At 40.6% G+C, this 14361-nt stretch overlaps 1 protein-coding gene across 2 annotated transcripts in view; it reads left to right on the top strand.

Annotated features, from left to right (window-relative positions):
- Positions 1-1436: 1436 nt before the first annotated feature.
- The window catches only part of TPP2 (tripeptidyl peptidase 2), a 53278-nt gene continuing 40353 nt past the window's right edge, over positions 1437-14361 (top strand). For both annotated transcript variants that reach the window (XM_065626895.1, XM_065626894.1), the window contains exons 1-9: positions 1437-1672; positions 7531-7659; positions 8859-8954; positions 9374-9478; positions 10128-10252; positions 10957-11120; positions 11665-11819; positions 12594-12670; positions 13173-13300. In XM_065626895.1, the coding sequence (XP_065482967.1) occupies positions 1511-1672; positions 7531-7659; positions 8859-8954; positions 9374-9478; positions 10128-10252; positions 10957-11120; positions 11665-11819; positions 12594-12670; positions 13173-13300 (1141 nt within the window). In that variant the 5' untranslated portion in view covers positions 1437-1510. The remainder of the gene's footprint in view (positions 1673-7530; positions 7660-8858; positions 8955-9373; positions 9479-10127; positions 10253-10956; positions 11121-11664; positions 11820-12593; positions 12671-13172; positions 13301-14361) is intronic.

Raw genomic sequence — 14361 nt, 5'->3', positions numbered from 1 at the left:
CTAAATTTCTTCACCAAAAATTTTATTAGGAGCTCGCCACAGCCTTTAGGTAGTTTTTGTAATTTTTCTCTTTGGTGAACAGCTGCACAAGCATCAAAGTCCCGTGCGACACATGACAAAAGCCACGCCACCTCGCAGTAATGGAGAAACAGTACTCCTGCAGGCATAGCAACCATGGAATGGGTTTTCATCCCGGACAATGAATCAGCAAAAGTAAAGTTAAAAAAAAAAAAAGTTAATGTTTGCACATCGGTTCTGCTTCCGACTTGAAGGGTTTTGCGCCCCACCCCATGCTGCAGCACTGGCACGTCGCAGAATCACAAAATCACAGAATTACAGAATGTTAGGGATTGGAAGGGACCTCAAAAGATCAGAATCACAGAATGTTAGGGATTGGAAGGGACCTCGAAAGATCTTCTAGTCCAATCCCCCTGCCAGAGCAGGAACACCTAGGTGAGGTTACACAGGAAGGTGTCCAGGCAGGTTTTGAATGTCTCCAGAGAACGAGACTCCACAACCTCCCTGGGCAGCCTGTTCCAGTGCTCTGTCACCCTCACTGAGAAGTTTCTTCTCAAATTTAAGTGGAACCTCTTGTGTTCCAGCTTGAACCCATTACCCCTTGTCTTACTGTTGGTTGTCACCGAGAAGAGCCTGGCTCCATCCTCGTGACACCCACCCTTTACATATTTATAAACATTGGTGAGGTCACCCCTCAGTCTCCTCTTCTCCAAGCTAAAGAGCCCCAGCTCCCTCAGCCTTCCCTCATAAGGGAGATGCTCCACTCCCTTAATCATCTTTGTGGCCCTGCGCTGGACTCTCTCCAGCAGTTCCCTGTCCTTCTGGAACTGAGGGGCCCAGAACTGGACACAATATTCCAGATGAGGTCTCACCAGGGCAGAGTAGAGGGGGAGGAGAACCTCTCTGGACCTACTAACCACCCCCCTTCTAATACACCCCAGGATGCCATTGGCCTTCCTGGCCACAAGGGCACAGTGCTGGCTCGTGGTCATCCTGCTGTCCACCAGGACCCCCAGCTCCCTTTCCCCCACAGCGGTGAGGCGTGACCGAACCCCGGGGAGGCCGCAGCCGCCCCGCCCGTAGGCAAGCGGGGCTCGAATGTGCCCTCGGGGGACACCGGGGACTCCCGCCCTACTGCCCCTCCCCCCGCCACCGCGGGACGTGGCCGCCGGCGGCCCCGCGCGCCCCGGGAGGCCACGCCCTGCTCCCGCGGCAGCCCGTCTCGTGCGTGGAGCACGTCGCTTCCCTCATTGGCTGCCTCCACCGAGAGCCCCTCCCCCTCCGCCGGGTCCGGCTGCGGCGCGACCGCATTGGTCGGTTTTGCCCTGGCGCTCTCGCGCCGCGTGCCGCGAGAGGGTGCGCCTCCCCGCGGATTGGTGGGGCCGCAAGGCGCATGCGCCTCTCGCCGGCCTCGCCCGTCCTCCCCCCACAAGCGGCGCTGGCGGCCGCGGTCGGGTGTAGTGCGGCCCAGTCCCCCGCTCCCCGTCCCGCCATGGCCGCCGCCATGGAGGAGCCGTTTCCCTTCCACGGCCTCCTGCCCAAGAAGGAGACCGGCGCCGCTGCTTTCCTCGCCCGCTTCCCCGACTTCGATGGGCGGGGGGTGCTGCTGGCTGTGCTGGACACCGGCGTGGACCCAGGGGCGCCCGGCATGCAGGTAACGGGCATAACGGGTGGGGAGGAGCCGCCCCCGGCGGCGGCCCTGAGTCATGGCCTGGGGGAGCGGCGCCGGGCGGGCCTCGGGGGTGGTGCGGGGGCGCGCAGCCGGGCCCAGCCGGACTGCCCCCGTGGCTTTGTGGCGGGCGGCGGCTGCGCTCCCAGGGGGACGGGGGCGAGTGCGGGGCCGGAGCGATCGTCCAGCAGCCTCTGTGCTCCCCGGGCGGCCCGAGGCGGCGGCCAGAGCGGGGGGGCGCTCCTGAAAGGCGGCCCTGGGGGCTTGTTTGTTTGTTTGTTTGTTGGCTGTTCCCGCTAAGCGTGCGTTGGCGTGAGCGTGGGCTCCGGTACGGGAGGGCGCAAGAACCCTGCAGCCGGGGCCCCGCACCGGTCACTTCGGGTGTTTGTTTGAGGATCCTCCTTTTAAGCCATGCGTAGACGTTTTATGATGCTTAAATCTCTTTGGCTGTCGTCTTTCACGTAGAACTCCTTGTAAAATAATACTTTGTGGCTCTGTTAAGCCTTAGCATTACTTCAACAACAGGTAGCTGGAGACTGCAAGTAGCCGCTTTGATATTTTACATGAAAAGTGTGTTTCTGGCAAAATTTGCATGCCTCTCTATCTCAGCGTGCTTTTCGTGTGTTGTATTGCAATAACAATCTGTGTGAAATTTGGTTCTGCCAGCTTTTTTTTTTTAATCTGCTGGCTCTGCAGCTCAGATCGCACAGTGATTGCCATTGTGAGCTCCATCTCAGTTTTGTGGGTTTCTGTCTGTATGATTTTGATTTTGGAGCTTCTCAGCACTTCTTTATTTCTTTTAACTCTTGTCTCTTAACATTTCTTTATCATGTAAGTTTGTATGTGGCCTTTTATGTCGCTACTGCTTCCAGTTTCTTGTCAACATGTTTTCTCTCAGATGTGGCAAAGGAAGCCTTGAGAAATGATTCAAAGAGTTGTATGCAACTTACTTGGGTACTGCATCCTTTATTATTTTAGCTAAGCAAGGCCTGTGTTTGTTTATGGCCTTTCTTTGGCACAGGCACAGATTTTACTCCTAAGTGACGTAGTTCAGGGACCTAACCGTGGCAGATGTTTAGTTCTGTGTTCTGAAATGACGCCTTATGGAGTTCAGGTAAATGAAGAGGACAGGTGGAACGGAAGGACGGACTGGTCAGCTGTAACTTTAATTGTTTTAAGCTGAAATGAAGCATTTTGCTTTTGGCAAAAAGTTGTGGGTAAGTGGAATAGTGATTAGGAAGCTTAAAGAATGCTAGCCAAAAAGCAAACAAGATAATAACATAGGCAGATCAGAAAATAGTAAAAGGTAATTAGGAAGATGTGAGTATAAATGGGATGTGCATAGTTGTGAAGCTTCACATATGAAAGCAAAAGTGGTCAGCCAAAAAACATGAGTGTATGGGCAATAGAGAGAATCTTTGTTCTCAGGTAACCAAAGGGATAATAAAGGATATTTATGAACCATCATGATCTCAATATTGACTGTACCAGTTTTCTTCAACCCGTTTTCTTTATGTGGAGGATAAAATTGCAGGTATTGAAGTAAAAGATTTGTAGAGAACTTTGGGGGGAAAAATTCATCTCGCAATGCATGAAAGTGAGTCTGCGGGGATGTTAGAGAAACATGTAAATAAACTGTCCTCTTTCCACACTGTGCACTTAATACCCCTGACTTAGGCTACTTGCTACGCTACAGAATGGGGATGCTTATTGCACAGGGTACAGGGAGTTATAAAGGAGAACGTAGGCAATGCACAGTCTGTAGAATAGCTTTGTTTTTTTCAGCAAGAGGATGTCCTTACTCCATGGAGTGTTGGGCAGTTTACATTTTGCATCCACAGACTAATATGGTGTCCTGGGCACAGACAGCGAGACAGCGTAGCTGTGCTGTGACAAGTAGTTTCAAACCTTGGGACAGTTTTTGTTTGTTTGTTTTAAATTTTCTTAATGCCCTTGTCTTCTCTGCTGCTGATTTTTCTTGTTGTCAGTTCTTGGCCTGGCATGGACTTAGAAATGTGAGAAATTAGTCAGTTGCTTAGAGGGAAGAGAAGGTGTTATAAGTAGCAAGGTTAATAGGTATTACTACAACTTTGAGTTGGATTTAATGTCAATAATGATTACAGGAAAAAATGACTACCCTGTTTTGAATACAGTGGGGGTTTTAGTCAAAACGGTTCATGCTTTGCTGCTCCTTGGTGTCTCATTCCTGGGTAGGTTCATTTGAGGTTATACTTTGGTTTGTGAACACTGATACCATAAATGTTTGGCATATGATCAGTTGCTGAGGGACGAAAAGATTCGGGGACAGGCTGTAACAGGGAAGTGCCATTATGTTTATATTCTTTCCTGGACACTTGCTGCTTTACAAACTACAGAGAGAATAGTTACTGTGCTTAACAAACCTTCTTATATCTATTTCATTTTTCTATTCATCGACTTGCTTTGCCACACAAAATGTTGATCTAACTTGTACTTTTTCTTTCTGAATCTTTCATAGTCAGTGCCCTCTAGGGAACTTTTTTCATCTCGTCTTCCATTGCTATACACTCCACCTGTTGATGCCAACTGTGAAGTTCAGTTTGCTTTTTTCATACTGTGTTTTCCCCTGCCTCAGCCCTTTTAGTAGAATCTGTTTCCTTTTGTTATCTGCTGAGTTATGGCTCCCAATTCCTCATTAAGGCAGAGTACCTGCTGAAATTTTAGGTGGGTGGGTAAGGTATGTTTAATGGAGCATTGTGGTTGTGTGTCTGTAGTCTTTGTCCAATTCCACCCTGTCCTTTCCCTGTTGCGATTGTCACTTCTTGTTATATTTCTCAATAAATAAGTCAATTCATCTGCTTGTTGCAGTTTTGCTTGTTTTCTGAAGTGCTGGTTGGAATTATTCTTTACTAAAATTAGTTTGTACTTTTCCGAGACAACTTTTTAGCAGTAGCAGCTAGTTTGGTTTGACTTGCTTTTTACAACTGAGTTTAAAAAAAAAAAAATTGCTTGAAATTTATTTTATTTATGATGATGATCAGCTGTCCCATGGCCAAAGTGCTGAATGACTTGGTCATCTCTTATTGCTGCAGTAGCTGTCAGTTGGAATCAGTAACATTGTATGGTCTAGGAAAAACGTGCTCAAATACATCTGAGTTTGCATTTTAATTTGGGATTGTCATAAGTACTGCTGCTCCTCTATTTCTATTATACTGATCAACTGCCAGGATTATGCAGGTAGGTTGTTTTTAATGTGCTCAGTTTACTAATGTATTTGTTTTACAAAGTCAGAGCTGGCATGAAAGTATATGTTTTTCAAACTAAAAGGTATAAACAGCAATCATTTTCAGTTATAAACTAGTATTTTTTTCAAATGACTATAAGCAAACCATGATCTTAATTGTAGAACTAGGGATTTTATTATAAATACACTGAAATATTTTTAACTGTGTAAAATGAATCTTCATTTTTTGAAATTTAATGCAAAAGGTACTAAAATGTACCGTCTGTAACAATCTCATTTCGGTATTTCACACAGGGGAACTGATCAAGTTCACTTGATATTTTTTTTTATTATTATTTTCTCAGAATTACAAGACTTGAAAATGAAAACCGAGTTGAACTCGGAGGTTCACTGTAGCATTACTACTGGTGGGCAGTATGCCAAACAACAGTTCTTGTCAGCAGGAGAAACCATATCAGTTACTTGTGCGAAATGACCATGAACCTGTCTGGATTGCTGCCGTTAGGAGTTGAACCTTGCACCTTTGCACCTGAAACTGCAAGTTTCTTGTGTCTGACTGAGAGACTCCGATTTGTTGATTCTGGTTGTTCAAACTTTTTTGCATGTGTGGATGTGCTATTCAGCCAGGAGGCAAAGAGCTGTATAGTGTAGGAGCTGCACATCGTCTTCCTGGCTAGGTAACAACTTTTAAAACTACCCAAGCTTGCTGCAGCATAAATCTGTGGTCTAGCCACCTGTTGCAGTATAACTTGCCTACTTCAAACAAGTCATCTTGGATTACAGGTGATTCTTGTTTTCTTGTGCTTTGATCACTGAATAATTCTCTTTGATTAGAGGCATATTGAAAAATGTCCTATTCTGATAGTCTCAGGTTTGGCTTGCAGTTGCTTTGTTATTGGAGCAGCACTTGACCTTTGTGTGGGCGAAGACTGGTGTTTGAAGGCGTTAATTATAAACACTAGAAAATTATATGGTGTGAGTGCCTATGCACTGTGTTTCCCAAGCACGTTTTCACTACTGTGTAACTGTTCAGTAGATGTTTTACCAGGTTAATGTGCTTTAACAATTTTTTAAACCGAACACTAATTTCTGTGAAAGAGTAAGAATGTTGGATTCTGTAATGGAAGTTCTTCCTTATCAAACCTCTTTAAAAGCAGTATTTGTTACCTTCCAGGGAATGGAAATGGATGTCGTTTTTATGCTTGGTATGCGTCTGGGATTTTGGGGTTTGGTTCTTTTTTTTCCAAAAGTTTAAACTTATTTTTTTTGTAGGGGAGGTGGCTTGTTATTTTTCGTTTTGTTTGGGGGTTTCTTGTTGAGTTTTTTTGGGGAGTGTTTTTGTTTTAAACCATGAGAATTTAAGGCCTTGGAAGTATTTATCCTTATGTGTTGAGGTGTGATTAAAAACTTGACCCTTCTTATTTTTTTTAGCAGCAACAGAATGACTTTTATGAAGCAGCTTGATCATGTTGTTAATTTCCAGCAGCTGAATTCACAATTACAGAGTATGATTTGAGCAAAACTACCTGCCATATGTGTTATGTCAAGCATAAAAATTGTTGATAGAGAATGAGTGCAACACTACCAAATATTTAAATGCTGAAACCCAGTAAATATTACAGCTTTTCTAAACAATAAGCTTTTTTCACTGTCAGTATAGTAATTGTGTAGGAGATGTTGGGAAGATTATTGATTTATTTTTTTCTTTTTTAAAAACCAAATATTTAATGTAGAACTGTAAAAACAGATGCATATGGCTAATTCATAGAATGATAAAATCGTTTGGGTTGGAAGGGACCTTCAAAGGTCATCTAGTCCAACCCCCCTGCAATGAGCAGGGACGTCTTCAACTAAATCAGGTTGCTCAGAGCCCCGTCCAGCCTGGCCTCGAACTTTCCCAGGGATGGGGCATCTACCACCTCTCTGGGCAACCTGTGCCAGTGTTTTACCACCCTGTTGTAAAAAAGTCTTCATTTTATCTAGTCTGCATCTCCCCTCTTTTATTTTAAAATTCTTACCACTGTCATAACAGGGCCTGCTAAAAAGTCTGTCCCCATCTTTCTAACAGGCTCCTTTTAAGTACTGAAAGGCCACAATAAGGTCTCTGGAGCCTTGTCTTTTCCAGGCTGAACAACCCTAACTCTCTCAGCCTGTCCTCACAACAGAGGTGTTCCAGCCCTCTGAATTCATATTGCTCTTCAAGCAATTACTTCAGCACCTTTCATTTTACTAGAGTTGTGCACTGATTATTTTAAAATTTAGCTGGAATCATGGGCTCAAAGCAATGCAGCAAATCACTTGAACACAAATAGTTTTTGAAAATGGTCTTGTAAATTAATTTAGACTTAGTGCTTTATTGATGCAATGTTTTTACTTGTTTCTCTTAAGTTCTTTTTAGAAATGAGTTAGTAAATTTGTATAAACCAGAAATATGGCCATGTTGCTCTTAGTTTATTGAAAATTCGTCTAGTTTCAAATTGATTTTATGTCACTCAGCTAAAGGTTGAGTGCTCAAGAAAGTTAGTTGATATTTTTCTTTAAAAAATGAAAAGTTTCCTGGTTTGTATGCTGAAGGGTAATCAACTATGCTTTCAATTTTTTTTTGTGCTCATATTTTCAGGTTACAACTGATGGGAAACCAAAGATAATTGATATAATTGATACAACAGGCAGTGGTGATGTAACTACATGTACCATTGTAGAACCTAAAGATGGGGAAATTACCGGTCTTTCTGGAAGAACTTTAAAGGTGAGTATTGGGTGCTACAGGGACACCACTGGGTATCTTTTTAGCTTTTGTTTGTTTGTTTGTTTTCCATTCTTGTTTAACAACAGGTTTAAGACCTATTTAGGTTTCTGCAGAACTTAACTTCCTTCTAACTAGATCTTATCCAAAACTAATACAGCATTTGTTCATCTTAATACAGATTGCTTGTTCATATGACATGTCATTTATTTGTCGTATGTCTTTATATTGAATATTGTCTATAGCTGAATGGAGGTGTATACAGAGTTTTGTTTGGGGCTTGATAATTTAATTACTTTTTGTTCTAATCAGTATCTGGTACAGTTTTGGAAGCTGGCTGAAGAAGACATGTTAACATGCTTTAAAAATATCAGATGCGATTCTGTCTTTAAAAGTGCTAGGGTTTTCTACATTTGTGGAAACTACAAGAAGTATGGTGTTAAGCTTATGGTAGATAGTCCTAGATACTGAAAAATGTGTGAGGACTAAGTTATAGGCTCGCTGCATTCTTACTATGAATAGAACAAAAGTGGTGTAGAGTTTTCAGAAAGGATATGATGAGACCTAGTAGAGGTTTCACCTACGTAAAACTGCTGATGTTACTGAAGTGTTCTTAATTGGCTGGTTAGACTGATGAGGTGATGTGTGCGCCTCAAATCTTTGGATATCTCCATGCTATCAGCTTTTGTCTGAATTTTGCACTGAAAAGGATTGTAAGGGTGAATCCGCTGCTCTCTTTTGATGTTGTTACTAGGAACAGTGGATCCGGTCTACAGAGACTCTAAATTACAGCAAGATATGAGATTAGACATTCAGATGTTTGTCATGACCTCTTACCATAATACACCTTCATGCTGGGGTGCTTCTTTTCATTTATAGTGCTATGATTTCCCCAGGTCTCTACCCAAAAAAAGTTGCTGCTGGGACTGTATCTTTTAAAAATAGAATGTCAGAGCAACTAATACTTAAAGACATTCAATGGCAGTGTTACATCAATTGATACTGGTTTATTTGGAACTAGATTGAAAATGCCATATTATATTATAGAATCTTAGTGCAGTAAATACTGTCATGGAGACAGGGAATTAAATTGGCAATATTTGCAGGTCTGTTCTGCTAGGCTCCCTTATGCAGTGTTGATTTTTTTTTTTTTTTTATTTAATGCCATCAGTTAACCTATTTCCGAATATACTTTTCTGTAGGTTCCAGCAAACTGGGTAAATCCTTCAGGCAAGTATCACATTGGCATAAAAAATGGCTATGATATCTATCCTAAAGCTCTTAAGGAGAGGATTCAGGTAAGGAATTAAATTTTGTCTTTGGTGTCTAGTCATATTTCGCTGTTCTAATTCTTAAGTTTTTCTAGGAAATTACAGTATGTGGTTTGCTAACACACATAGGCTGCTAGCCAGAGCTTTAGAGCTGTTCTCTCACTGACTTTTTGTTTAGTTTTGACATGATCTATTTCTTCTGTGATTTTTGAAAACAACAGGAGGTGGCCTGGTGATCTTCCTTGCAGTGGTCCATTGAGTCAAAAAGTCTAGAAATTAGTGATACCTGGGGTTTTTTTCTGTGTAGCAATAGTTGTTTATTTATAGTATTGTACTGAACTTTTTTAGCCATTGTGTCTCGAATCAGAATTTTCAAATGGTTTTTGTAGTCTTCATACTTTGACATGTATTCGTGAAATATTGAGGAACCTGGTTTTATGTTACAGAAAGAACGCAAGGAAAAGCTCTGGGATCCTGTTCACAGACTGGCTCTAGCAGAGGCCTGCAGGAAACAAGAGGAATTTGATGCTGCTCATAGCTCTCCCTCCCAGGTTGGTATAAATCTAACTAAATTTGTAAACTTGTTGTTTGCAAAAATTTGTTGCTGTTTGAGAGGATTAAAATATTTTATTGGATGAGTGAAGGAAAGATACTTTGGCAGATAACTTACCAGTGTATCTTCTGATTAATTTTAAAAGTCTGTATATGAATGGTTGTTTGATTTGATTCATGTTGTTAACTTTCTAAACTTGTTTTCAAATATGAATAGGGTATTACTTCAAATACTTTGCAGCATATTTTTAGCAAGTTTTAATTTAATATACTCTTTTTTGAGACTCTCATCTGTGCTTAAAATTGGCATCTTCTAAACATATCCTTTCTTTTGTAAACTAGGTACTACTTCAGTGAAGTACCAGAAATGCCTTGTGTCACTTATGTGTCATTAAACAATCTGTAAAAAAAAAAAAAAAAAGGCTTTAAATGTTACAGTTACCCAAATTGGAAATAGTTATAATAGGCCAAAAATAAATAATGCACTGTTGAAGACCATTGAACTTCTAGATGTGTTTGACTCCTAGGATAGTCTTACATTCTTGATGAAGTAACAGAACAAACATATATCTTCAGAAAGGAATGTGGGAATACCTGTCTTGTAATAATTTTACAAATACTCTAACGGTATTTTTGTTGTCTTTTTAGGTAAATAAACTAATAAAGGAAGAACTACAAAATCAAGTGGAACTGTTGAATTCTTTTGAGAAAAAATATAGTGATCCTGGCCCAGTATATGATTGCATAGTATGGAATGATGGTGAGACCTGGAGGTAAATGCCTACATTTGTCTAAAACGTCCTGTTCTACACATAAAACAACAGCTTGCATTGAAGACTCTGTTAACTTTTAAATCTACCTTATTTATAGAGGTCTTAAATATTATTTTATTTAAAATAATTCTGCGGTGTCACTTGAGTTTCATTACAAAGTTCTGATTCCAAATGAAGATGAGGCAAAATGAAGTCTTACTGAAGACAGCACGATAAAAAGTGTGAGCTTGTGGGAGTTTCCTCTGAGGTAAAATTGCTTTGAGTATCCGTTGGTGATAAGGAAAAAAATCTCACGAGTCTTTGCACAAACTGGAGGGTGTAATATGGCACTTTTCTTAACTGATAATGTGTGTCATAGAAAATGGTGGGTAAGACTTCAAATGTTTGTGTACTAGCACTGAACAGCTATCTTTAATAAAATTTCTTCCTTGAAGAAATTGCCTGAATTTCCATATGCTTGCTTTTCAAAGACAGATTTATTTGAATTTAGTGACATTTGAAAATCAGTTTATTTAGAGATCTTTGCAGTTTCTGAATGTAAGAGTAAACAGCCAGGTTTAAAAATAGTGACTTGAAGAAGTAAGATACCATAAACAGAGAACCAGGCTTCCTGAAGGTTTTGTGGTACTCTTTGGTGGGAGTGGGGGTAGATAACCAAGTTTACAGCAGCTGGAAAATTTCCCTTTTTCTGTGTTTGTCAACAGAGCCTGCATAGATACAAGTGAGAGTGGTGACTTAACTAGCTGTACAGTGCTGAGAACCTACAAAGAGGCTCAGGAATATGGATCTTTTGGAACATCCGAAATGTTGAATTATTCCGTTAATATATATGATGATGGAAACCTCCTTTCCATTGTGACAAGTGGAGGTAAATTAAAGTAATCTTAAGAAAATTTTGCTGCTGTGTGGGTATCGTAAGAAGTAATTTGTATTCTGTCCTGATTCTGATACTTGGGGTGGCTCAAGGCATCCAACACTCCCAGGTCCTTTTCTGCCAGGCAGCTTTCCAGCCACTCTTCCCTGAGCCTGAAGTGCTGCCTGGGGTTGTTGTGACCCAATTGCAGGACCCAGCACTGGCCTCATTGAACATCATACAGCTGACCTCAGCTGGTCAGTCCAGATCCCTCTGTAGAGCCTCCCTACCTTCAAGCAGGTCAACACTCCCACCCAACTTGATGTTGTCTGCAAACTTATTGAGCGTGCACTTGATCCCCTTGTCCAGATCATTGATAGAGAGATTAAACAGAACTGGCTCCAGTAGGGAGCCCTGGGGAACACCACTTGTGACTGGCTGCCAGCTGAATTTATATACTTAAAGCTCAATAAGTGAAAATTAGTTTAACTGTAGTATATTAAATCGGTATAAATGAAGTTCACTAACCATATAGTGATACAACTTTTCTTTTTCTCAGGAGCACATGGAACACACGTGGCTAGTATTGCAGCTGGGTACTTTCCAGAAGAACCAGAACGAAATGGTGTGGCTCCTGGAGCTCAGATTCTTGCGATCAAGATTGGCGATACAAGACTAAGTACAATGGAAACTGGCACTGGTCTAATAAGAGCTGTGAGTAGTTCACTGAATAAATTATTAATCTCAGCAATGTGACTTAATTGTAGAATACTGTGGAATACTTCCTGTTCTAGTTGCTTACAGGCTGTGTTTCTATGGTTCTAGAATATTTCCAAATTAAAAAAACCCCACCAAACAAAACCACAAAGCAATGAAAAAAAAAAAAACCACAAACACCCCACCACCCCCCCCCAAACCCTACAAACAAACCAGAAAAACCCAAAACCAGACAAAAAGCCAACCAACCAAAAAAACCAAAACAACCCAGCATTCTTTGAGGGGGGAGGGGGAAAATCCAAACCAAAACAAACACCCCCCCTCCCCCCGCCTCCCCCCCCCTCCCCCCCAAAAAGCCCAAACAAACAAACAAAAAAACCAAAACAAACCACCAGCCAGAATATATTTTAAAACATCCCTTAAGAGTAATGCGTTAATATAAAATAAGACTTGTGTTGCACAGAGCACTTGCAGGTGTTTTCAGACTGCTAGAGTTGCAATGTGTCTGGCAGTGTGTCTTAATTTATAGTTTAGAACATAACAAGAATAAGACCGTTCAGGGAGTGGCTTTTTCTATTCTGTTTACTGGGAAAATACCACTTAAATAACTGGTTGAAGTGAATTAAATTATTTTCTTTTGTAGAGTCAAAAGATATTTATTTCTTTTCCTTAGAGCTGTAGCAGATCAGTTTAAGCAGATGTTTTTTGCCATTCTTTAAGTGACTTATTCCGTGACTAGTATGTATTTTGGCTTTTATTTTACTTTATCAGATGATAGAAGCAATAAAATACAAATGTGATCTTGTCAATTATAGCTATGGAGAAGCAACACATTGGCCAAATTCTGGGTGAGTACTACAGTGGTTAATATAAAGTATTTTAATATCACAGAAATGGAATTACATTTGTTGAGCTTTGTATAAATGAACTCTCAGTAAGAATTAATCATCTAGGTCCAAATGATTCATATGCATTAAACTGTTGCAGTTTACATTTTAAACTACCTTTGAAAACTGAGTAAACCTATCAAAAGTACTATCGATTTATAATACAAAGATTATTTTAGAATATTAAAGGATTTTTGTAGTTGGAACACCACATGATTTGTGGGTTCTTTTTTTAAGACCTAATATTATTAGAAAAATGTTGCTCCTTTTTGAAACCAGAAGATATTTTTTGTGGTCAGTTACTGTACTGGAACTACATCTGCTAGATATAGGCAGCAGGCTGCATAATAGTCCTTGTTCTGTGACTGGTCACAGAGATTCTACTAGAAATGGGAGTTTTGCTCTTTGAGAAGAAAGCAATATTGTTGATGAAATGACTTTTTTTTTTTTTCTCTTACATCAGGAGAATTTGTGAAGTAATTAATGAAGCAGTGTGGAAACACAACGTAATCTATGTTTCAAGTGCTGGAAATAATGGCCCTTGCCTTTCTACAGTAGGATGTCCTGGTGGAACTACATCTAGTGTAATAGGTAAATAATTTGTTTCGAAAAAAACTATTTTGAGAGTATTAGGCTTCTGTCTTTTCCAGCTTTGTACTTGTGTTACATGTTTGAGATCACACTAGGCTACAAGATTAATTCTGAGGAAAGCACTCGTATGCTTAGATATAAAAATTTAGATTGTTGTCTCCCAGTTCAAGACCTTACTTATGTAGAAAACATGTAGGAGGCAGATCGTCTTGATTTGACGTGGCTTTGTATAAAATTTGCAAAAGAAATCTTTGTGGTCTGACCTATTTGAAGATTCCAAGTTGTTTTTTTTTTTTTAACTAACCATCTGAGCACACCACTTCACTTGGACCATTAGCTGCCAGTAAATGCAACTTATAAAAAGTGTAAGTAAGTTGGATTCTCATTAATCTTCTGAAAAGTCATGTAATGCATTCTGAATTGTCAGAATCACAGTTTTAGATTCTGTCTTCATCAGATACTTTGATTTCTATTTGTAGTGAAACAAAGGTTTTTATCTGGGTATGAAATAATCCCATGACGTGTCCTAGACAAGTCCTTCTAGGGGAAGAATTCTTTCAACTGCAGTGCCATTTCTGTGAAAGTCTATTACTGGCATAAGGATTGGCATTTCTGATGGGCTACTGTATGGTTTTAATATTTCAGTGAAAGATTTAGGTATAAGATTAGCATTTGGGGGTAGCTTCCCTAGTTTTAATTTTTATATAAAATGTCTGCTGCATTACTGTGTTAAACAAGGTGCTTGTTAAATCTCAGGATTCTCATGCAAGGAGATTAGCATGTAGACTGGAAAGTCTGAGACATGCTATTTCAGGACAGCTATTAGAATTAATGCTGATTACTTTCTAAAAGTTAATCTACAGTTACTCCACTACTGAGGCTGGGAGTTGGAACTGGAACTCACAAGATCTTTTCAGGTCTGCATTGGCTTTCCTCTTATAGTGCATGTGTCCTGTCAATTCAGTTTACTTGCTCTTTCACTGTAAGAGAGGGGTGATGCTTCACTCTGGATACAAAGTAGCTTGCTTCTTGTTCTCCATCGTAGGGGTTGTTTTGGTTTG

The sequence above is a fragment of the Caloenas nicobarica genome, chromosome 1 (assembly GCF_036013445.1).
Source record: "Caloenas nicobarica isolate bCalNic1 chromosome 1, bCalNic1.hap1, whole genome shotgun sequence".
In the NCBI taxonomy this organism is placed as follows: domain Eukaryota; kingdom Metazoa; phylum Chordata; class Aves; order Columbiformes; family Columbidae; genus Caloenas; species Caloenas nicobarica.
The sequence above is the reverse complement of the archived record's forward strand: the minus strand, read 5'-3'. Positions and strand labels throughout refer to the sequence as shown.